General features: G+C 40.6%; 2 protein-coding genes across 8 annotated transcripts in view; one reads left to right on the top strand and one right to left on the bottom strand.

Annotated features, from left to right (window-relative positions):
- The window catches only part of LOC134076004 (polyunsaturated fatty acid lipoxygenase ALOX15B-like), a gene marked incomplete at its 5' end in the record, with an annotated part of 39329 nt that extends 37691 nt beyond the window's left edge, over positions 1-1638 (top strand). Inside the window, 3 exons of the mRNA XM_062531025.1 lie at positions 335-435; positions 511-681; positions 1459-1638. Coding sequence (XP_062387009.1) covers positions 335-435; positions 511-681; positions 1459-1638 — 452 coding nt within the window. The remainder of the gene's footprint in view (positions 1-334; positions 436-510; positions 682-1458) is intronic.
- A 1055-nt stretch (positions 1639-2693) lies between these two features.
- The window catches only part of npnta (nephronectin a), a 51433-nt gene continuing 29254 nt past the window's right edge, over positions 2694-24872 (bottom strand). For 4 of the 7 annotated variants that reach the window (XM_062533262.1, XM_062533264.1, XM_062533263.1 and 1 more), the window contains 7 exons: positions 19436-19555; positions 16462-16596; positions 8719-9135; positions 8494-8583; positions 5607-5705; positions 3207-3466; positions 2694-2834 (listed from right to left, as the gene is read on the bottom strand). In XM_062533262.1, the coding sequence (XP_062389246.1) occupies positions 2727-2834; positions 3207-3466; positions 5607-5705; positions 8494-8583; positions 8719-9135; positions 16462-16596; positions 19436-19555 (1229 nt within the window). In that variant the 3' untranslated portion in view covers positions 2694-2726. The remainder of the gene's footprint in view (positions 2835-3206; positions 3467-5606; positions 5706-8493; positions 8584-8718; positions 9136-16461; positions 16597-19435; positions 19556-24872) is intronic. The other 3 variants (XM_062533267.1, XM_062533268.1, XM_062533266.1) reach the window with 2 other exon arrangements.

The following is a 24872-nucleotide window of genomic DNA, read 5'->3' as shown; positions in this document are numbered from 1 at the left end:
CTTCTCACAATTTATCCCCCCTGTACACAATGCAAATGCATTTGTTGTGGAGTTGAAGGATTAACAACAGGCAAAAACAGGAAGTTTCATGGCTGGTTTTCTCGGTAGGGACTTGCTACATCTATGTAGCTAGATGAATGCTAGGTGGTTTCATAGAGGTGAAAATCTTTCGTACCTTTAATGGCATGGGATGTTGAGGATTGTGTCAAAAATTCCCTGTGAGGTGAAGGTGCTTCTGATTTTTGTTTATTTGTCTAGAAACAAGCCATGATTTCAACTAACATTTTCTTTCACAGTATAAAGAAAAACAAACAAAACAACCCTTTTTTTCCAGAGATACCACAGAGCTTCACCTCCTTAGAGGAGCTCATCAAGTTTGCCACCATGATCATTTTCACTGTATCTGTTCAACATGGTGCTGTCAACAATGGACAGGTTTGTATGTTACATTTAAATAATCCATTTGGCCTACTATATCTATATTTGTCTTACATATTCTTTTTCTGTCAGTTTGATTTTGGTGCTTGGATGCCCAACTTTCCCAGTTCTTTGAAGTGTCCTCCACCTACTTGTAAAGGTAAAGCCACAGAGATTGATGTCCTGGAGACGCTGCCAGACATTGGCACCACAGTACACACCATGACTGCACTGTACCTGCTCAGCCAGAAGTCCTCTGACCATGTGCGTGATGCATTGTTTGTACCCTGCTAATTAAAGGGTCATATTTTCCTATATGTGTGCAAGTCAAAAAAGGGTGTGGCTACACACCTTTCAGCCTAAGCATACTATTCAGTTTAATATTCTCTGTTAAAAGACAACTCTGGTATAAGAACAAGAGTTTATTTTTTTGCTGATAATGCGTGTCAACTTCCATTGGGGACAAGTTTGAATAAAACTGGAATATGCATTTACAAATAAATAGTTTTGGGGGCAGCATTCATGTGGCTATTTATTACCTCTGACCTCTGAACTTGTGTAAGCAACCTTCAGGTCGGGCTAGGCTAGGCATTGGTAGTTCATCCCTGGACCCCGATTGTTGAATGAAACATCATTTGAATGGCACCATTTGTAAATGAGATCAAGCCTTTTTTTCATGAGGATGCCTTCATTCTGAAAATATCTGCTGTGTGATTGAGCATGAAGAGGAGAATATCCATAACACAAATGGGAGACTTGTTTGCAAGTAGAATATGACCGCAAAGTGTATCTTCAGTTACAGTAACATTTGTGTGTATATTTCATTCAGATGTCACAATGGAACATTCACATTCACAGCTGTTTCAATCGCACACAGACACATTTCAATCAGTTGAGATTGCTGCGCTTACATTGTACATTTGTTTGGTTCATCTTAGAAGAGGGTTAACAAAAATGCTGACATGTTTTTGTTATTTTTGGAATTTGCACATTTAATTCATGTATTCCTAAGTTCATGTTTTTGTCTTCAAACTTTTGCAGTACAGCCTAGGTAATTATCCTGAGCAGCTGTTTGTGGAGCAGAAGCCACTGGAATTGACTGATGATTTCAGAAGAAAGCTTGAGGTCCTCAGCTATGACATCAAAGCCAGGAATATTGGTCTTCCATTGCCATACACCTATCTAGACCCAGAGAACATTGAAAACAGTGTGGCCATTTAAAATATAAAAAACACCAAATCAACTCAATACAATATTCGCTGATATTTGCTTTTCATAGTTTTTAGTAGTAGGACTTTTTATGCATGCTGTAAACAAAGAGATGTTATGAACAAGAGTGCTGTAAGCAAAGGTGATGTTTCGTATTACCATCCATAATGTTATTTCTTTTCTTGTTATTGGAGGCCAAACAGTGAAGCTGAACTGATATCATTGTATGTCTACCTTGTCTTCTTATAAATGTGGCTGCCAATGCTGCCGTTGCAATGCATTTACAAAAGCATTCTTGGGTGTCATCACATTATACTTTGTCTGCTGTTGCAGACTTCTTTAACTTGGTAGTGCACACAGTTTATACATTTTGATGGTGTTTGACAGTGTATTGCATTGTCTGCAGACTGTTAAGGTTGTACATTTTGTATAAGTACAGTTTCTTGTTTATTGAGAAAATGGGCAAGAATTGAATGAACCATGGTTTGTGGTATGACATAAAGGAGAAACACACAAAAGAGCTACTTTTTGACAGAAAAAAAATGATCCAACCGAATACACAAGGCATGCATTTGTGAATGAAATGAATTGAAAGCAATACTGTATATAAGGATATCTTGGGATACTGGAATACAATAAGTTATACAGTTACAGTAGTGTGAGGTATATGATGAGCTGTGCTAAACTCAATGAGTAACATGCTAGTTTTTTAACCCATGAGGATTTACAAAGATTTGGAATTAATAGGCCTTAAGATCAGACGACTACTGGTCATTACAATAACCAATGTACTTATCTGCTTTATGAAGAGGGCTATCAGTTTATCCTGATTATCTGTTTAATATCAACGTAACAACACATTACATTGTCTGATAGTGTTTCAGATTTGTCATGCTAAATAACATATTTGCCTGGGATGGCCTGTTAACAATTATGAATAAGACCTCTCATAGATTAACACAAATCTCCAGAAATAAAGCATTAGAGGCAAGAGGATCATATAAATATAGTCTCATTGCTGGCAATTATGGGTGCTTTTATCCTTGCCCTTTGGAACTGAACAAAACATCACTGTACAGTAGGTGCTTTTTGTGACTGTTTCAATATCTCAGGTTATATTCTTCTGGGCAGTGCCCCCTTCTTAGGGTAATGTCATCAAGAGCAATCTCTCCTTGTCGATTTCTTCTACGCTCACCTTTAATAATTATCTATGGATGGAAAAGAAGAAACAGAGATGGATGGATGGATAGATAGATAGATAGATAGAAAAGGAAAGAAACATTTTGAAGAAAATGGAAAAACTCCAGTTGATACATAATTCTCGTTTTTTCAGTGTCAATGTCATATACAATACACTGATGTACATATGATGAAATTAGATGACCACAGACCATACAATATCCTTCATATTTTTCAGGATTATAGAATAGAATAGACTAGAATAGAATATCTTAATTGTCATTTTCACAGGTACAACGAAATTGAAAGTGTTCTCCAGTCAGTGCAAGTATATTAAATAAATAAATAATTAAAAAACAAAAATGCTATAGATGGTGGCCTGAGCCCAAATGCATACTTACACTTTCAAGTTTGTTCCCCCACAGTGTAATCTGGGCTAACATCCACCCAGTTCCTCTGGTCCTGCCCCACATTGCTGGGCTATGCAGCCGACCCTTCTCCACAAATACTTGCAACATACCCACATGATGGCCAGCAAGCTTATGTCGGAAAGACAAACACATGGAGCCCTGGTTCCATGGTGCACTGAGAGGCAGGATAAGCTGAGCTCCCCTTCCACTGTGCTTCACAGTGACTTCAGGGAGAGTCAGATATTTCTCACCTACCAAGTCAAGATAAGCAAGTTGAACAGTGCTGTTTCTCTCCAATTAATGACATGCAGACAAACACATTTAGCATTAATATAACTATTATTTATTTGTTTGGGGAGCAGCCCCAAACTACTGGCCCAAACTACTGGCCCCAGGAAGTGAGATTTGCATACTTTTGAGGTACCTCACTTAGTCACTTTCAGACCATCTTTTCGTAGTGTTGGACCAGCAGCTTGCTGATTAGCCATGGCAAGTAATGAGTGGTGGAGAGTGTACTCACCAGCTCAAGCTGGTTGTATTAGGTACTATCCCCTGCATAAATATGGGATGGATGGATGGATAGATAGATAGCTCTCCAATGCGTATCAGTGTGTATGTTTGTATGTGTGTCACTGAAATACTATTATTTCATTAGGAATGAAACGCCCCATCACCTGCTGCCCTGATTACCTGTGATAAGCCATGTCTGCAGCACTCATTCCCAGATTGACACGAAATCAATGAATCAATTCATATGCAGCAGTGCCCAGTCTATATCAACACCCCTTACATCTCCGCCCCTCTTCAACCCCTCCCTTCCACATTTCAGAAAGTCCTGCCCATTTTCTGGGACGACGCTGGAGCTAATCTCTGTGATCCATCTGGCTCTGTTCTAGAATCTTTGCTCCTTACGTTAGAATGTGCTAAAATGAACAGAAATCGAAGGGATACCTCCTTATTTGTGATTTCTGGAACAGCGGTAGGCTAGCCTACTGAAAACGTGTGGATATTCTGCTATTTTATGCTGTTGGTTAAATATATACACACGGAAAACACTTGATATTTAATTAATGTGCTACAATGCAGGCCTGTTAACTGTATGACAACAGTGGTTTATTTAAACACATCATATCAATTTATTTCGTCAGTCATCATGCTCATTTTAATGAGTAAAAATGAAAGTTATACTATATTTAATACAAAATCCCGCGAGGTCTCCAGCAAGGTCTCCCGCGATGTGAATTCAGGCACATGGCAGCTCAGCTAGACTGTCCGGGACCAGCTGCGTGTGATATTCGCCCCACCCGCTAAGACTCTCAAGCTCTCGTTGACTATGAAGCCAGCCTAAGTCAGCCGCAGCTCATTGTAAACGAGCCTAGTATCTCCCTCAACAATGGAATTCTCTTCTCTGATTGGCTGATGGGATGGCCATTAACTTCGTATAACCTGCTACCTTTGAAGTAGTTCCAATGTGTTGCCCATGTCACACTTGAACATTAATTCGCCAAACTAGTTGTGAAGTTTAAATGAACTGTCACGTTGCATCCAAGCTGAAATACAGACATGCAGAGCATAGTAACATTGTAGCATATGACGGAGGTGGATAGTAGCTAGTTGGATGCACTGATCTATATTCTTTATAGATCAGTGGTTGGATGCCATGTAGGCTATAAAAAATATAAACAATCTTTCATAGTTAACATTCATCAGAATCCTGGGATATGCCCGCTTGACAACGGGAGAGATAGAATTTAAAACTAACGACTGGCGTTTGGCCATAGCAACCATCCATTTAGAACTAGTAACGGCAGTTTGTCCTGCAAGTAGAAAGTTGATATGTGGCGGAAAGTAGTTCTACAATCAAGACAGTTTTAGCGATGTAAATGTTTGCATTGTAATTAAGCAATAAGCCCCGAGAGGCCGTGCTTTATACTTTGTAATCAAACAGCTAAGGGGCGTTGTCAGGCACGACGCGAATGGTTGCTATGTAACAACGAGACACAGCCATTTTAACTTTTGTGCTAGTTTTGTGGTAGCGCATTACTATCGAACGAAATGCGGTCAAGGTGTGTGTTTATCGTGATTTACACAACGGCATCGAACCGAACGCGATTCAGCCAATCACAATCAAGGACTGGAACTATCCATTTTAGAATAGGAAATGAACACTACACAAGTGGCAACGGTGGAATAAAACTATTCTAAATATACAGGTGATGAATACAAACGGGAGATAAGCGGGATAACGGCCTTCGAGGTCGACCGGTTCGATTGAAATAATGGCTAGGCGGAGGCAACTCTGGTCACCTCGTGAGCCGTTATCTCTTACTTATTGTAACTGCTGAGTTAACCCAGAAAGACCCAGTTTCATTTGAAATTGATTAATTTTACCTGAAGGATATTCTACAGTTGTCCACTGTGAGTCTCCTTCCCTGTGCCTTATCCACCCACAAATGCCATAATCAAAAGTACAGCTCAGAACACCAGCCTCTGGAAAAGAGAATGTCACATTTTAACATGCAGCCAATGATAACAATAATTAAGAACTACTACTAATATTAATATAAGGGCTGATGAAGAAGACTGCATGGAACCTAGTTGGCCTTTGAATTTGGTTGAAAACTCTCTAAACATGAAAAAGCATCCTTGCCTGCCTGCAATTTACCAGCTAATATCAACCTCATTATGCTCCTTATTTTAAGATTGAGACCACTTGCAAAACTTCTCAATTTAAGAATCTTAAGAAATTACTTTTGTTTTGTCAGTCAGACCCCTGTTACCCATGTTTGATGTCAGAGAGTTGTTTCTGTTCAAGAAAGACCCAGACCCAGCAAAGATAAAAATGTGCTCTGTCGCCAGTTTGGAGTTTAACACGGTTTTAAACTCCAACTCCCAACTCCAACTCCAGTTTAAAACCGTGTTATACTCCAAACTAGCGACAGAGCAATTACCCCTGTTTGACCACCCTATGATGGTTGGCCAGCTAGACCAACAAAACTCTTGCGAAAACATACCTTCAGCTGGTTTACGCAGTTTACGATGGTAATTCAACTAGTTTCGCTTGACATACCACCTCAAGCTGGTCATTTTAGTTGGTGTTGCTGGTCTACATTGTTGGTTTGTACTGGCCATGTCAGCTTATGTTGGTCATTCTAGCAAACCATCTTACACCAACAATGTCAAGCTTGGCAGGTTGGTCACCAGCAGGACCATCTTACACCAGCTGTATTCCACACAACAGGCTGGTCACACCAGCATGACCAGCTTCCTCAGATGGTCACACCAGCATGAGGTATCCGCCGTTCATTCCGACATACCAGCACTCCGACATTGACGTCCAATTGTCGTAGTGGAGGCATGTCTCTTTATGGGGAAAAGTCCCACCACTCCGACATTTTTTTTTTTTTCATGGTTGCAGTGGCGGTATTTAACTTTTTTTTCAAACAACGTGCCATTCCGACATGAGGTCATTAATAGGCTATTAATGTTATAACTATATCCAATTGTGTAATTAATAAAGATTCACATTTAAAATGTCATTGTGAAGACTTCTTGATATGGTTATGTGTCTGTTGCGTGCGCGACTCGGGGAAGTGAAAGCAGTTCTGTATAGACATGGCAAGTTTTCATGGTAACCATCGGCGCAGCTGTACCTAGCTGATTGTGAAAGCCGAAAAGAAATAGGCCTAAGTAATGGCGAACGTTTAAACTATGTTTGCCATGGGTAGTGGACAAAAAAACACTAAAATAAAACAATAGCCTAAATATCTGTAGTGCGTAATGGACACGGTTGGTCGTTAAAAGTTATTTCAGCAATACGAACATTTCTCGTCGCACGCAGTTCAACCTATTCAGTAGTAGGACTAGGCCTACTGGTAAGAATAAAAACTACTTTTAGCCCTGGACCTATAGGGGATTGTTTCCCCCAATAAACTGTGGGGAAACATATAAAAACTGACATGCGGTATCTAACTTAGGATGACTGCATGACATACTGTATAGGCTTTCCCCCCAGCGCTTTAGGCGTGGCCTTGACAGTAGCCTACAACACCTCCCGCATTGACTACGTCCCCGGAAAATAAATAAATAATACCGCCCAAAGCCAGCAGTTTTCATAGATATAAGTCCATTCTTCTCTGTCTCATTATTCACGGACTAAGTGGGGCTAAATTAAGTTATTATTTTGCTGTCACTTCATCTGTTTTACGGCCTAGAAGGTTGTATTTGGTATCTGTGGATAGCTCTCTCATCTTTTATCTGACATGCAAGCCATATATTTTTGACCACGGTTTCACGAGTAAATCAAACGAAAGTAGCGGTAGCCGAAGCTATATGACATTCTTATTTGTTTGTCACTTCGTCTGTTTTTATAACACAAAAGGATCGATGCGTTTGATATCAATGGAAAGCTCTGTTTCTCCTCTTTCATTTGATATGTGGGTTATGTCTGTGTGATGCCTGGTTCCGGAGTAATTCAAGCGAGAGCAGTGGCTGCGTGGGTGAACGCAGAGCAATATAGATTGTAAATATGATATACTTTGATTTAAATTCATGATTTTATTTTATTTTCATACTTGATCGTACAGACACGTGTCTAGTCTCGTTGGAAAGCCCCGGTTCTGCTCTTTCATGCAATATAGGTCTCACCTCGCTGGGACAAATAATCGCGGAGCAATGTAACAGAGAAGAATGGGTGTGTTTTTGGCGCACTTTGCGTCCGTTGGGCTCATAGGGTCCGTTAAATTGACTTGGAAAAAAAATAGGATTTGTAAACTGTCGGAATGGGGGTACTAAAATATGTCGGATTGGCAGCATGTCGAAATAGCAGCATTTCGAAATAGAGGCAGGCATGTCTAAAGGGAAGCATGTCGTAGTGGTGGCATGTCTGAGTGGCAGCATGTAACCCCAGCATGACCAGCTTCCTCAGATGGTCACACCAGCATGTCTAGCTGGTGGCCTAACCAGCTACACCAGCAAAGACCAGCAATAGCTAGAAGAAAACCAGCAAAGAACAGCTGAAACCAGCTAAAACCAGTTACCAGCATAGGCTGATTTCTTGCTGTTTTTTTTAGTAGGAAAGTAAAGTTGACTATCACATAGCAGTGATTGGCAAATCCATGGGAACAAATGACATATTCACACACACACACACACACACACACACACACACACACACACACACACACACACACACACACACACACACACACACACACACACACACACCACATATCAGTTACTGTATTGTAAACATTAAAATACTTATTTTTAACTTTACCTGGATCATCACCCATTTCCTCATCAGTGTTTCCCAGTTCAACATCAAAATTAAAACCCAGTCCATTTTCCTGGCCTTGTTTACGTGGTACTGAGGAGAGCAGAGGAAAGGGCACTAAGTACAATACTAGTACAGCACATTGTTGAAATGATGTCTGCATTAACACTTCCAACACATTCAATTATCAATGCCTCCATGCATTGCAGTGCCGAAGCTATTACTCACTGTGGACATCTCCTCTCTGTTTTGGTGTGAAAACTTTGCTTATTCTGTTATCCAAGGAAGTGACCGTTGGAGCAGGGAGCCGCTGTGTGGGATTGACCTTGTGAGTGAGAGAAGGGGCCTTTGTAATGGAGAATGGTGGCCTCCAGGGTCTTAAGTGTGGTTTTGGGGTGACCAATAATGGAGTTCTCACAGTGGGTCTTTTGGACTGACGTGTGGGGAGAAGTGGCTTATGTGGGCCTGTCTTCTTTCGATGTGGAGGTACTGCAGTAGACACTGTGGAGTCTGTGGATTTTGCTATAGTTGGTATGGTCGCTGGTGGTTGTAAGGTGATGATCCTTGTCTTGTCAGCATCAGTGACTCTATTTTTCGGTGGGATTTTCCCAGGTCTTGGAGGTTCAATAATCACCTTTGGAATAGCTAAAATAATGAGAATTTATACATATAAAGTTTAATCACTGTTCCATATCAATACACTTTTGAATGGTAACTGTAACAACCATAGTAAAGAATGGTTTCACAACAGTGGAATCAATTGTAACCCATTGGTATCACTGTCTGTAACAAAGAAAGTATAGGCCTGAATAACAAATTATTTAAATTGAAGCACATGTTCACTTAGTATGCTATAACTATATGGCTATTACCTATACAAGAGTGGCAACCAGTGGATAAGCGGAATAACGGTGCCTCTGCCTCATCCATTCATTCTTAATATTGGGACACCTTAACAGCTGTTATCAATTATTTGTAATGTTACCCAGTCCAAAACAAATTAACACTAGTCTGCTAACAATAGCCAAGAGACTATTGAAGTCGACCAGAAGCTTGTAGTTTTTAATGTTTGCATGTCAACATTTCCTGGTTCCAAAGGAAAAACATTATGGGAAAATGAATGTTTTTTTGGGGTTTTTTTTGCAAAATAGAAACAATGGTAGTACAACATTTCGGCATTCAATAAAATGTATCATTCTATCTACTGCAACACACAAAATAACAATAATAAACGCTAAAGCAGAAATTACATGGACTAGCATTATCAACTGCCTCAAGTCGCAAGTGGGAATATAGTAAAAGAAAGATACACATTGGTAGCCTGGGTGCAGCCAAACTTAAGCCCCGCCCACATATTTTTTCAACTTCAAATCGTCAGGGCGGGCTTTACACGATGATGGACAGATGAACAACAGTGACATTCACGGCTTCGCGTTTAGGTTGATTTTGATTGCAACAGAAACGCTATGGCTATGAATGCATATTTTTTTCCATGCAGTTTGGCCTTTCGTTTAGCTTAGCTACATGAAAACGGAGGTTTTATCCAAGGGGGCAGGGGCAGGAATATTCCCAGAAGTAGAAACACAAATTGAGCTGGTGATCAACCCTCTGCTAACTCCCATGGACGGCCATAGATTGCAGATTTTTTTTGCGATCCCATAACTTCATGTAACATGTGCCCTGTGTCACCCTTATAGCTCCTGTAGCCTATATTCTATATGGGTATTGAAGGCAAAACTAATTCACGTCTTCCCCGTATATAACGTTGGTTTCCCGTAAAGAAGTATAGTTAGCATGTCGGTTGGAGGGAAGCTATCGTTCGACAGGAGATTCCCTGTAATGTTTGGATAAGAAGCTTGTCCAGCCTGCACAAAAACCATGACGGAAAGTCATTCGCAAGATCAGTGAAAAAGCGTGTAGCCTACGGTAGCCTACTGTTTGATAGGGTAAAGCATTACCTAGAGGCAAGTAAACATAATAATAATATTAAAAACGAACGTTAATAATGGATTGACAGTTGTTCGGAAAATCCCATCTATCAGACGAGTTAGCCTAAAGCAATGTACAGGATGGCCAGAGACGGTTGAACATTTTTTTTAAGGATCTTTGGGATGGCGAACGTCACGAAATGAGTTCGAGTCTGCGCAGTATGATGGAAAGTAAACGGATTTTTGTTTAAGCCCCCTCACATTGAGAACCAAGGGGGCAGGCATATTCCCAGAAGTAGAAACACGAAATGAGCTGGTGATCAACGCTTTGCTAACTCCCATGGACGGCCATAGATTGCAGATTTTTTTGCGATCCCATAACTTCATGTAACATGTGCCATTCGTCGCCCTTATAGCTTCTGTATATTCTATATAGGGTATCGAAGGCAAAACTAATTCACGTCTTCCCCGTATATAACGTCGGTTTCCCGTAAAGAAGTATAGTTAGCATGTCGGTTGTAGGGAAGCTAACGTTCGACAGGAGATTCCCCGTAATGTTTGGATAAGAAGATCAGTCCAGCCTGCACGAAAACCATGACGGAAAGTCATTTGCAAGATCAGTGAAAATGCGTGTAGCCTACGGTAGCCTACTGTTTGATAGGGCAAAGCATTACCTAGAGGCAAGTAAACCTAATAATAATATTAAAAACGAACGTTAATAATGGATTGACAGTTGTTCGGAAAATCCCATCTATCAGACGAGTTACAGCAATGTACAGGATGGCTAACGTCACGAAATGAGTACGAGTCTGCGCAGTACGATGGAAAGTAAACGGATTTTTGTTTCAGTCCGCTCCCATTAAGAACAACGGAGTCTGTTTGTCCATTTCTTTTAGGTCTATGTTGAGAACAACGGAGTCTTTTTATCACGGATTCACACAACTATTTCTGAACACTTAGACCAACGTGGATATGTGGGAAAACTTCGGTTTCGCTTTCACCAAGGTATACGTTTGTATGATGTTGTTCCCGTTTGTTTGAAATGTCTGTTTGCTTGTTGGGTTAACACCCTTCCCCAGCTGTTCATTGCATGTTTGTACAGTTTATTTTTTTTAAAAATGTAGGAGAGGAAATGTTTTCCAAATAGCCTACACTGCTAGCCTGGGTGTTCCCATACTGCCTTGCGTGGTGATTTCAATCCCGCTGCTAAGCCAGTCTGGAAACTAACGCCCAAATGTTCGCCTGATGTTGGCGAACCAATCACAGAACATCCGAGAAGTTTCCGTTGCCTTCTTGCGTCTACATTCGACGCCAAAGGATTTACACTGATGTCAATGGCAGCCCTTAGCGTTGCATACGGACGAGTTGGGTGAGCTATGCGCATTTGATAGACATCGGTGGCGCCCAATGAACGGATCTGGGCATTTTTTCCAAACACGAGAAAATGAACGTCTGGTTGCCAGACCATGTCTCATTTGAGAAGTGGTAGGCGTTAGCCAGGCTACTACGCTGCTATATATTTCGTTGTCTTAGATTTCGCTATCAGGTGTTGTACAAGAGTATCTACCAGAGTAGATACTGACAGCACAATAACTTTAAAAAAGACCAGAAGATATAGCCTACGTTATTGGCTATTTCGTTGCTCTGTTTGGTATGGTCTATCCAATGAATGCAGAGCTATCCCCCCCCGCCCTGTATCGGTTGAAACACGCCCCATAATCACGGCTGAATGGAGAAATTTCAGACTCACATTCTGATAAGAATTGAGGATGACGTAGTCAGGCTAACACATTGGCACATTGCTATTATAATGAAAAAATGAAATGAAATGAGACAAAAATCCAACTTTGAAGGGAAGCAAAAGGAATATCTCATAAAGAATTAAGTATTGTCCACAATTACTGGCACCCATAGAAAATCTCAAAATATAAAAGGAGCATTTCCATTTTCCATTTATATTCAGTGTCTGAGAACTTTCAGCAGCATGTTCAAGGTTTCCTTTTTCCTTAATACATGTATATGAAAATGAAGTGACAGAGGTTAAATCCCATAGTCATTTTCCCACTTGGGAAGGACCAGAGAATACGCTAAATGTAAATAAAAGGAAAGTGTGTTGACATTTGTAAGCCTGGGAATGACTTAACTAGGTACTAGGTCAAAAATGCAGATCAAACAATAATTAACCCTTTCATGCACGCATTATGAAAAAAAGTGTCTAGATTTTTTTAGTATTGATTTTAGTACTCTATATGAGCCCAATATTGAAAATCAGTTGGAATTTTTAAAAAATATGCTTTTATATAGAAGTAATGTTATTGTCCACGTATGTGGACAGTGCGCAACAAAGGGGTAAAAAAGGATAAAATGTAATGACAGAAAATGTGGAAACTATGGCCCTCTACTTCCTCCATACTACCAACCCAGCCCTCTACTACCCCCATACTACCCACCCACCTCTCTACTACCTCCATACTACCCGCCCAACCCCTCTACTACCCCCATTATTGCTCACCGACCCTCACCCACCCCTCTACTACCCCCATATTACCCACCTCTACTACCACCACTACCCAACCACCCCTCTACTACATCCATACTACCCACCCCTCTAATACTAATCCACCCACACCTCTAGTACTCTCATACCCACCCCTCTACTACCCACCCAACCCTCTACTACCCCCATATTACCATACCACCTTGGCATTACCACATGTAATTAGGTCATTATTTATAAATATGTTTACCAAATGTTTGTTTCTTTGTAATTTAAAGCAATTAAAATCATATTTGAAAAAAAAAAAAAAAAAAAAGTCCTAGTTACAAATTCTAATTTTTGGCCATTTAACTCCTCTGTTGCGCAACGTCCACATACGTGGACAGTTGCTTTTTAGGGTCTACAGACTCCATTTTACATCCGATTTAATTTCTGAAAACATAGAGTTGTTCAACACACTCTCCTGTACAGCATAATATTTTTTTTTACATGATTTTGCCTTCTTGAGTACTAGCTTTTTACAGATATGCCTGGAGCATTCAGCATATGGCCATTACTGTCACTCATGTTGAATTGATGATGTCATCAAGCAGTCAATATTCCAAATATAAGATGATACATATTGTTAATATATTGCCAAGGACCTACTAAAACTGCCCTGAAGTGGATTGGTGTATATCAACATGATAAATAAGTAGAAAACAGAGTTAAAGTTACTGTCCACGCATGTGGACGTTGCGCATGAAAGGGTTAAACGGGTCTCAACTGGATGCGACGAACTTGCTTGGACAAAGACTCACGTTTATCTTGCCCCCACGCACAGTGAGGAGGATGGTCAGAGAGGCAAAAAAAATCCACGAGAACCATTGTGAGTTACAGAAAAAAAATATCTTCTTGGAAGTCTCTAAAAGTCTGTACAAATTCTTCATGAGTGACCTCAGTGCAAATAGAGGGCATGCCAGATACAGTAAACACCTTTCTTGTCATTTAGTTACAAATATAAATAGCAGGAGTTACTGAATGCTACAGTGACTTTGTCTGGAATCATGGTCTATTATTAATTAAATGAAAGTTTCACTCTTTTGCAAAGAACATTCTAGGTGGGTTTGGTGTACCTAAAAAGGACAAGGCATTATATGCAGAGGTGTCAATAATTTTGGCAATTCTCTTTTTTGTTAAAAAATACTGATATACTGATAATAATATTTCTTAATTATAAGAGGTATTTTTGTTCCTCAAAGTACATTTGCTTCCCTTCAAGGTTGGATTTTTCTTCATTGCCAAAATGTTTTTTATTATTATTATTTCTGTTGTGAGAGCATTGTAGAACACATCAGGATTTGCATTGCTGAAATAGGTGTGGTTGTTGCAACTTGCAAGTACACAAATGTTGCACCCACCTACGTCTTGAGCTTCTAGACTGCCACAATAGCCTATAATGATTTAGATTTAGTGATTTACTTTCACAGTGACTGACAATGGGTTACAATCTCTGTGTAAATAAAGTCTGTTGCACTTAAAGTGTAACTGCACCCTAAAATATGTTTTTTTGAGCTGTTGATTGATTGAAATTACTCATAAGTGGTGACCTACACTATTACCAGGGTTAATACTTACAAAAATCGTGTTTCCCGAGAAAAGTAACATTTCGTATGATTTTGTATTGGAGATATAGCTCTCCGCGCCCTCTACAGGTTGAAACATGCCATGGCATTTTGGTCCAAAATCCTATTGGAATGCTGACACTGGGTGCCTCTCATTATGCCTCCTCGATCCTCGATGCTCGATCCTCGAGGGGCGTTCCCACTGATCTATAACTAACACTGGATAGACTATCCCATTGTTTCCCCCCCATCATTCTTTATGTAGATCAGTGAGGATCGAGGCATCGAGGAGCGAGGGAGGACGTATAAACGCTACATGAAACGCACCCATAGTCCTGCACTTTTCTGCCAAGACTACGTCACCGGGTCGTTACAGATTAGGAATGAAACGCCCCAACACCTGCTGCCCTGATTAGCCTACCTGTGATAAGCCATGTCTGCAGCACTCATTCCCAGATTGACACGAAATCACCATGGTTGATTGGCTGCTGCAGTGCTGCACTACCTTCCAAATTTCAGAGGGTCCTGCCCATTTTGAAAGCCTTTTTCAGAAATGTGAAGTGGGTGGAGTTATGGGGTGAAGTTACACTTTAAATCGTTCTAGTTTCCCGCCTTCCTTGATGCCACTTCTAGCTGTCAAAATGAACGAGGTTCAGCTGAACGTCACTGTGGCTTGAGATCACAAATGTTTCTCTTTTATACCTTCATGTCGTAAATTCTAGGGACGAGGCCTTTAAAACGAGCATATAGGGGCGTGATATTTAAATTATGCTTGCCGCCACGTTTATCAACAAATTGTATTTTATTGTATTGATTGTATTCTTATGCTGAAATTGGAGTGATACGAAAGTTTCATGAATCACGTGATCCCCGTCGTAAATATGATGATCGAAAACTTGTGAAAACGTAATCTGGACATTTTATCATAACTCAAAACTAAAGGAGGCTAAGCTTTGATGGTTGCCACTTTGGGTCGAATCAATTACGCATGCACGTCAGGTCAAAACCAGGCCATTTTCGTGGGTTTATCATAGGTGGCAGTCTCGGCAGGTCTCACTAGATCACTTCCTGGAACACTATGGGTGCCTCTCAACATCCCTCCTCGATCTTCGATGCTCGGTCCTCCAGTCTCATTCCCACTGATCTATAACTAACACTGGATAGACTATCCCATTGTTGCCGCCTCATCATTCTTTATCTAGATCAGTGAGGACGAGGACCGAGGAAGGAAGGGAGGATCTATAAAACATAAATGAGAGGCACCCTATATCTCCATTTCTAGAAAACAAACAGGGATTTTGATGAAAACTAGCCACTGTTTAGCCTGGGAGTTCTCAGGAACAGATACATGTAGAAATAAACGGGTTATACCCACTGAGGGCTTAAAGTCTCACCTTCCAAACGAGCCATAGTATGCGTTCATAGCTACCATAGAATTCGCAGTGGCTCTTCAAAAAACTTCAAAAATCATCTAGATTGCTCTGGAACAAAGCTTCCAAAAACAGCGAGGCATTCAGAGTGTTAAAACAAGGTTGATATCATAACTTGTGGCGTCTACATGAGTATTTACTATCGCTTCATCATCACAAAGCTGATTTTCAGTTTCCCTCGGACGGTTACAACATTATGGAAAAAATTAATCAGATTTTTACTTTCGGAGTGGGTGGTCACTGTCAAGCTCTATAGACCAAAGGGTTACCATAGATCCTCATGTGTGCAAGTTGATGCTACTGTAACTGTGTTGGTCACTAATTAGCAAAGATGCTCATTTGCAGTGCATTATTGCAAAAGTGCATTATTTTGATAATTTCCTGAATCCCATTCATTCTCTCAAAGGGATTATTTTTCTTTGGAACCAGAACATTCTGACAATGAAGTTGTATATCAAAGGTATCTAGGCTACTTGAGCTAGCACATTTTGGCATTGTCCAAAGCCTCTTACCAATACATTGATATTTTCCATTGATGTACTGCAGGACAAAGCCTTCATAGCATCTGCAGATATAGCTCCCAAAGCTGTTGATGCATTTGTGAAACCTGGGGCACACAGCAAGACCAGCAGCACACTCATCTACATCTAAAACATAAGAATAGAATAGAATATAATATATACTTTTTTGACTTTTGGGAAATTAGTTTCTCTGCATTTAACCCAATTTAACCGAATTAGTGAACACACACAGCACACAGTGAACACACAGTGAGGTGAATCACACTAACTCAGAGCAGTGAGCTGCCTGCCTAACCAGCGACGCTCAGGGAGCAGTGAGGGGTTAGGTGCCTTGCCCAAGGGCACTCCAGCCGTGGACTGGTCGGGGATCGAACTGGCAACCCTCCGGTTACAAGCCCTAAGCCCTAACCAGTAGGCCACGGCTGCCCCAAAGGCCGTTTTACTCATCAATCAAACTTTTGTTGTTCATTCAGGCACCTAGAGGGAAGATCACTTATTCTTAGATGTCGGAATCAGAGAGTTCCATGGATAATTCTATGTCTCATCAACTCTGTTGGTGTCTGTACAGTATACGGTATATAGAACTGACAAGAAATAAATGCATTATGTGGTTCCTTGACACTTTGCTTGGTGAGAAAATGGGTACCTTGTTTAAGGCTGGCTTTACACGACAACGCTCCCGGGTGAAACCGACAGAATATTTTATCAGATGTGCCTTTCGTTTAGACGGCGACAGCGTTTTTGGGGCTTAAAAACGCAAAAAAATGAACCCACCCTCCAGAGTGGAAATCTTAAAGACGCTCCACCGTTGCGTTCCCGTCTAAAGGGTTGACAACGCAAAAGTGTGCTCTGAGCTGCTCACGCTGGCTATCCTCGCATACGCGTTGAGGTCATATACATGTGCAGTACAGCCAAAAAATAACAAACATGTCCATCATTTCCATCAGTCAGACATTCAAGTGGCCTTAGCTGCTTTGATAGCTATTCAGGAGTCCTTTCAGCAAATAAGCAGAGTAATTACTGATATATCAGAACAGAGAAGGCGAATTAATTACTTGTGATCCAACGTCGTTTGCAACAATAGCTCGACCTCCTCGTCTATCCAGACAAAGTTGTCTGTCTTGCCTCGCTTCTTCGCCATGTTTTGGTTTTTGACGGTGGGCTATTTTCTTTTAAGTCTATGGCTATTTCGCGCTACTACGGAGAAAAGTAGAGGGAAGTTTCAACGCATGCGCGCGCTCTTGGTATTGTTGTATGGCAGTGCTCCACAGTATCACCTAGCCACCTGGCATGCATACTACATCAAATTTCACACACTTTTGCGTCACCGTGTGCATGCAGATTGGGAACGCAACGCCACTTTTGCGGATTGTGTTCAGATCGTTGCCGTGTAAAGCTAGCCTAATATTGAGCCAAGGGCTACAAATTAATTACTATTTACAATTAAAGATTGAGGCTGAGGGACCTGACCTGTCACTAGCCCAGGCAGCTGTCCCCACATGCTTTAAAACCACCTCCATCATGACGGTGCCACTGCAATGAGCCTTAATTACTTCCATCCAGTTGCACAATATAATATGCATCATTTTTAAGTTGATAATTACAATCATTAGTACATCATTAACATACCGTATTTTCCAGACTATAAGTCGCTTCGGAGTATCAGTCAAAAAATGTCTCATGAAGAGGGAAAAAAATGCACCGGACTAAGTCGCATTTATTTAGAAATGTAATTTCACAAAATCCAAGACCAATGCAGAGACTATAGAACTGGCCAAAAAGATTGAGAATTCTACCATGAAAGTTAATGAAGATGAAGGAGTGAATGGCGGCGAGCTGAGGCGAGCCAAGCGATAATGAAGAAGCTACCCCCAAGAGAGCAAGAGAAAAAAGAGGTGCATTTCAAAAGAATGTGCAAACCTTCAACAACGCAATACTAAAGATGCTATCATTATTTTTGACTGTTCACGTGCCTTTCTTAACTAGTATGGACATTTAATCTGGAAAGGCAAGATATTCAATTAGCACACAGAATGGGGTGACCAGACCACTAGTGGTCTTATTATAACCCTATTATAAGACTAGCCTAAAGCGTCCGGTGTATGATTTCAATCATGAGTTTGTGTGCATATATTACAGTCCCCTCCATAAGTATTGGAACACAAGCTAAAGTTGACAATCTAAAATCATCTTTTGGAAATTGATCGTAATGCAAATATCCAACCTTTGAGGACATCAATGTCCTTTGTAAATAATGTTTTCCTTAAAATACTTTGACACTGTGCACCCTGATAAAGTCCCCTTGGCCTTTGGAATTAAAATAACCCTGCATCAACACATACCCTTCACCATACCAAGAGATTTGAATGGTTTTATTTCAGTTAGCCTATTAGCTGATTTGAATTGCATTGAGCTCAATGAGAATGAAACCAGCTAATAATCTAACTGAAATAAAACCATGCCAATCTCTTGGTATGGTGAAGCATATGTGTTGATGTGGGGCTATTTTAATTCCAAATGCCAAGGGGAATTTATCAGGGTGCATAGTGTCCTGGATACATGAAATAACTGGCATTTAAAAAATAAAACAAATAAAAATCTGCTAGCCTCTATGGGAATTTTAACACATAGGCGTTCCAATACTTATGACCCCTGTGGCTCTAAGTTGCAGGACCAGCCAAACTATGAAAAAATCTGCGACTCATAGTCCGGAAAATATGGTAATCAATAATAATGATAATTTAGGCTAATAATAATAATAATAATAACAATAATAATAATAATAATACAAATAATAATGATAATAACTATAGGTATATTTCTAAAGTATGCTTCAAGCATATTATTATATTGTTAACACTACTGTTAACCAACAGTTGTAATTAATGTTATATGGAAGAAGTTATGGGATTTGTATGGCAAAAATGAGTGACTTTTTAGCGATTACATTAAAATGAATACAAACCCACACATGTCCTGCCATCTGGTGCAAGATGTAAACCAGGAGATGGACACTGACAGTGCACCTCCCCTTTCACCACGTCACATCCATACTGACAGTTTGCCATCGCACATACGTGGACATCTGAATGAATTATAACACGAAAAAAGGTGAGACAAGTATCTGTCTATCTATTTCATCTACTGTAACTCTCTCTTTCCCTATGTAACTATATGCTACACAGCTAGCTATACAGTGTTATACTGTATGCTGTACAGAAAAACACACATGCTATACTGTCGCCTCCACAATGATTGGCATCCCTGGTAAAGATGAGTAAAAAGGACTGTAAAAAAATGCACCTATTGTGTGGACCTACTATGTTAACTCATGAAAACATGAGAATAATCCAACCTTTAGTTAAAGTACATTTATCCTGAGGGGAAAACATCTTAGCAAGAAATTGTTATTTAAAATAAAAGTATGCCACAATTACTGGAATTGGATCTTTTGATACCGTGAAGGAAATTTGGTCTCTGCATGTATCCCAATCTGTGAATTAGTGAAACACACACAGCATTGGATCTTTTGATCCCGCTAGGACATTTGGTCTCTGCATTTATCCCAATCTGTGAATTAGTGATAATGAGGTGAAGCATACAATAACCCGGAGCAGTGAGCTGTCACAGCAGTGCTCGAGCAGTGAGGGGTTAGGTGCCTTGCTCAAGGGCACTTCAGGCACTCCCGTGGATGTGGGATTTTATGGGAGAGCAGTGCTCAACTAGCCTGGGTGTTCCCATCCTGCCTTGCGCAGTGATTTCATTCACGCTGCTAAGGCAGTCTGGACACTAACACTCACATTTTCACCTGATGTTGGTGACCAATCACAGATCATCCGAGAAGTTTCCGTTGCCTTCTTGCGTCTACATTCGACGCCAAAGGATTTACACTGATGTCAATGGCAGGCCTTCGCATTGCATATGAACGCGCGGGGGCTTCCGATATTGACGCCAGGGGGCTTGGCCTGCGTCCTTGTTTGACAAGTTGGGTGTGAGACCGTGTTGGATGAGCTATGCACATTTGATAGACATCCGTGGCACCCAATGAACTGATCTGGGCATTTTTTCAAATACGAGAAAATTTGAGAAGTGGTAGGCGCTAGCCAGGCTAGTGCTCAACCACTCCCCCGCCCACATTTTCCTACTGCTCGGGGATTGAACTAGCAACCCTTCGGTTACAAGCCCGAAGCCCTAACCTGTAGCCCACAGCTGCGCCAAGACATGACATTGGTCAAACGGCTTAGTCATTCTTCAACATGGGAAAGACAAAAGCACACAACTCAAACAAAGGAAAAGTGAATTGACCTCTGTAAGTCCGGGTATGACTATGAAAGGAGAGACTCACATGAAAATGCCCATAAAAAGTTTAAATCAACTGGAACTGTGACAACTGGGTTTTGCGTACAAATCAATATTTCAGTCCAGGAAGAGAGTTAGCGGGTTTTGAAGCTAAATTATTTCATTAACGTATATTATGTGTAGAGACCATTCACTCACCATCGTTATATCATGTTTGGCAGAAGTGGCTTTTAGAGGCTTTTGCATCAGAATTCTTCATTTGTAAATGTTGCCCCCACAATGAGGAGAAGATGGTAAGAGAGGCAATATTTTTCTGGGTTGCATTCTCTTAGGGAGACTGTACAAGTACATTACTAAAGAGGCCATGTTTCTCCTATACTGTGCCTATAAAAAGTATTCACCCCCTTGGATATTTCCCGCTCAGTCCTCCACATTCTCTCCACAAATATATCACACTTTGTCTCCATCTCCTACTCTATCCCCTACTCTTGCAACTTTTGTGTATGTAAATGAGTGCCTGAATGTGTGTTTATGTGTGCTTCTCTATGTGTATGTTCGCTTGTGATTGTGTGGGTATGTATGTGTGTGGCGGGGGGTGGGTAAGGTGTGTGTGTGTGTGTGTGTGTGTGTGCGTGTGTTTATGTGTGCTTGCTTGTGTGTTTGTCCATGCCTGTGTGTGTGTGTGTGAAATTTCAATCCGATTCGACAGTTTTTTTTTTCAATCGGTGAGCATTTTTTTTAACTTAGATTGAGGCATGCGTCTGATTTTAATCAGATTAAATTTGGCTGGTGCAAACCCACATATGGAGAGAAAGAGAGAGAGAGAGAGGATGGAAATAAAAGGTGAAAGTAATTTAAAACGTTTCTTCAAAACCATGAAAAAACATACACTCTACAACTGAAGAACACTTGGCGGATATTTCACACATACATGCACACAAATGCACACATGAAGAGGGTCTAACATACTGAAGAAACAGGCTAAAAATATCTTGAACATTTTCACATAGACTGTCTTTTTCGCCACACTCTTTTCTAAACTCAGTTCGGCACTTCTTTTCCCCCAGAGTTCGGCTCTTTCCCAAATAACACAAACATGAAATCACTCCTCCAAGCTGCCAATGCCAAAGCTCTTTATAAGGAAATGTGGGACACTCCAGGTGTTACAGATATTGTGTGCTTTAATGTAGAAAGCCTCAATCAGCTATAAACATGTATGGTTACAATATCGCTTTAAATCCTAACATGACATTTTATAGCATGACCTCTAACCAACAGTCATGTTTTCATCTTGAATATCTAGGCCATTAATCCAGACGATAGAGGTCTATTTTCAAGACATTACATCAGACAAAATGAATGAATGTGTGGATACATGCCAAAGCAGGCAGTTAAGATACATGTCAAACACTTAAAACCCTTATTAAGGTTTGATATTTATAAACCATCTGAAAAAACAGGGTTTTCAAATCCATGTTCACAACTTTGTGACAATTATGAATATATGTAAAAGACAGAGGAATGTGTCTGAGGGAAATTAAGAGGTCTTTTGAATAGCAAAAGCGGAAAGGCATGTACAGACAGCACCTCATCCAAGAATCTGAATAGCTCACGGCCAGTAATAAGTCAGGCATTGCAGATGGGGTTACAGATCACATATCTTTCATATTTTTGTTTTTAGTCATCTTACTGGTCCAGCAAAGTTTTCATCTAGGACCTGGGGATAATACATTTGCTATTATTACATGTATTTTTATGCCATTGGATAGGGATATGTGTGCATGGGTAGTGGTGAGCAGTAGTGCTCTGTAGTGCATGGGAGTGAGCAGGGTTAGGGTTAAGTGGGGGTTGGGAGATGGATGTATTTTAATCTACAGTTAGGGTGATCACAACTTGCATTGGTCTAATAATAATGTGTTAAATCTAGTCAATTCCATGTTACAAGCCTATCACTGGCCTTCTGTGTACCTTCACTGAATCACAAATATAAAGATGGAAACTGTATCAGTTTTTTTAAAAAACAAAACCTGTACTACCCCAGGTTTGCTTGATTTATCATAACTTACAGAGCAATCATTTCAGTTGTAGCCTATCCTAATGTGCTGGACATGTAGCAGTTAATTAGCACAATAGATTACATTAGTAAGTGATTTCAAGCTGGTGTTACAGGGGAGCTACACCAGACGTGTAACTGAAACATTCCGTTCGCGTCGCGTATGTTGCAGCCGGTCGCAGCATTTAATTATCACAGTAGTCAAAGGAAGTAGCTACACCAGACGTGACAGTGGTGCGTACATTCAAAAAAAATAGACTCATCTTCTAAAATGGATTTTACGCGTCGCGAACAGAATGCTTCAGGTACGCGTCTGGTGTAGCTCCCCTGTTAGTCATACAATTTCTACCATTGGTAGAGGTTCTGCCTGTTATATAAATTAATTGTCTTTAAGTAGAGCAGAACATGCAAGTCTCTTCTCATCCTCAAAGCAATTATAATATCACAGGAAATCCTAGCAAAACCTGTTTCCATAAATATAGTTCAGTGAGAAGAAACAGGACAATCAGCAAGTGGTAGCCTAACGCGTATAGGATAAGAGCAAAAGTGAGGTCAATTATGTGTGGAGAACTATAAAGATTTCACTGTAAATTAAAGGGACACTTCACCGATTAGCATTCAGCTTTATATCTTTAGAAAACCAGTCATGTTTTTGAATGGTCGTGCATCATTCCCTCAGTTTGCCCTGAGACGGGAGAAATACGGATTTCAATGTTGGACTTCCTGCTTTCAATGATGTAAAAATCGTCATTTTACATCATTGAAAGCAGGAAGTCCTATATCTACAAAAAAACTACAAATGCTTTCCTCATTTTTCCAAGGGGGGGCGCAAGGGGTGGGGCTTCACTTGCAGAAACTAAAATATATAGCCGCCATCTTTGTTGGAAGCTAAGCTGACAAGCTAGGCTCTGGTCTGTGGATAACATAGACTGTATAGTCTATGGTGGAGAAAGGTGAACTACAATGGCGGATGGTAATTTTTAAACGGATTATGGCAAATGAGGATTCTGAAGATCTGGTGTGTGAATCTGGCGCTTGTGATTACCGATAGGAGCCGTAATACAGCAAGGCCTCCAGCCAGACCTGCGTGTCGAGTAAGAGCCCGGGCTGACAACAGCTAGTGGACTGGCTTCTCACGAAATCAGCATGAAAGTAGCTTGTGGTGTGCGAGCAAAGCTGATAAGTAACTACGATGGCGAATGGTAATTTTGAAACGTATTCAAAACTGCAAACTGCATATTGGGATTCTGAAGACGTAATACAAGGAGGATCAGGATGCCTCCAGCCAGACGGTATCCCAGGGCAGGTCTACTAGAACTGGGGTGGACTGCTCGCAGAGTTGCTTGAAAGGTACTGAAGGTGACGTGCACAAATTATCTCACAAATTAGTGTCAGCGATATTAATGTGAGTAGGTGATTTTATGACTATGAAAAAGTTGCATAGGGTCTCTTTAATGTTTTCATGTTGACAAGAGTTCATATGAACATCTGATGTGTTATGTGTGATTATCTGTACGAGCCGTAATACAGAAAGGTACCTACAGCCCTGTAGCTGCTTCTTGATTATCTTGCAGACTCAGCTGTGGACTCTCACAAACATAACGTTAGGCCTACTAACAATGATCGCACAAAATTAATATGAGCGGTAGTAAGTAAGGGATAACGGCCGACGAGGTGACCGGTTCGATGGAAATAATGGCTAGGTGGAGGTCTAGAACTCCGGCGATGTCGATGTGTGTTCGATTTGTGCATATATAAGGCCTTAGTCTCTCCAGATAATGACTCAAAGTATAAAAATGACATGTTAATTAAAAGTTTGACTAATACCTTTTGAGGCTACATTGAATGGGTTCCTATGGCAGAGACGATTTGTTTTCCCCCATTTCAATATGGCGGAGGGCTGTGACGTTGGAACCTGACATTGAGAATAGCCTACATGGCATCCAACTAGCTACAATCCACCTCCGTCATATGCTACAATGTTACTATGTTCTGCACGTCTGTATTTCAGCTTGGATGCAACGTGACAGTTCATTTATACTTCGCAACG

This window comes from Sardina pilchardus, chromosome 3, assembly GCF_963854185.1.
Source record: "Sardina pilchardus chromosome 3, fSarPil1.1, whole genome shotgun sequence".
Classification (NCBI taxonomy): domain Eukaryota; kingdom Metazoa; phylum Chordata; class Actinopteri; order Clupeiformes; family Clupeidae; genus Sardina; species Sardina pilchardus.
The sequence above is the reverse complement of the archived record's forward strand: the minus strand, read 5'-3'. Positions and strand labels throughout refer to the sequence as shown.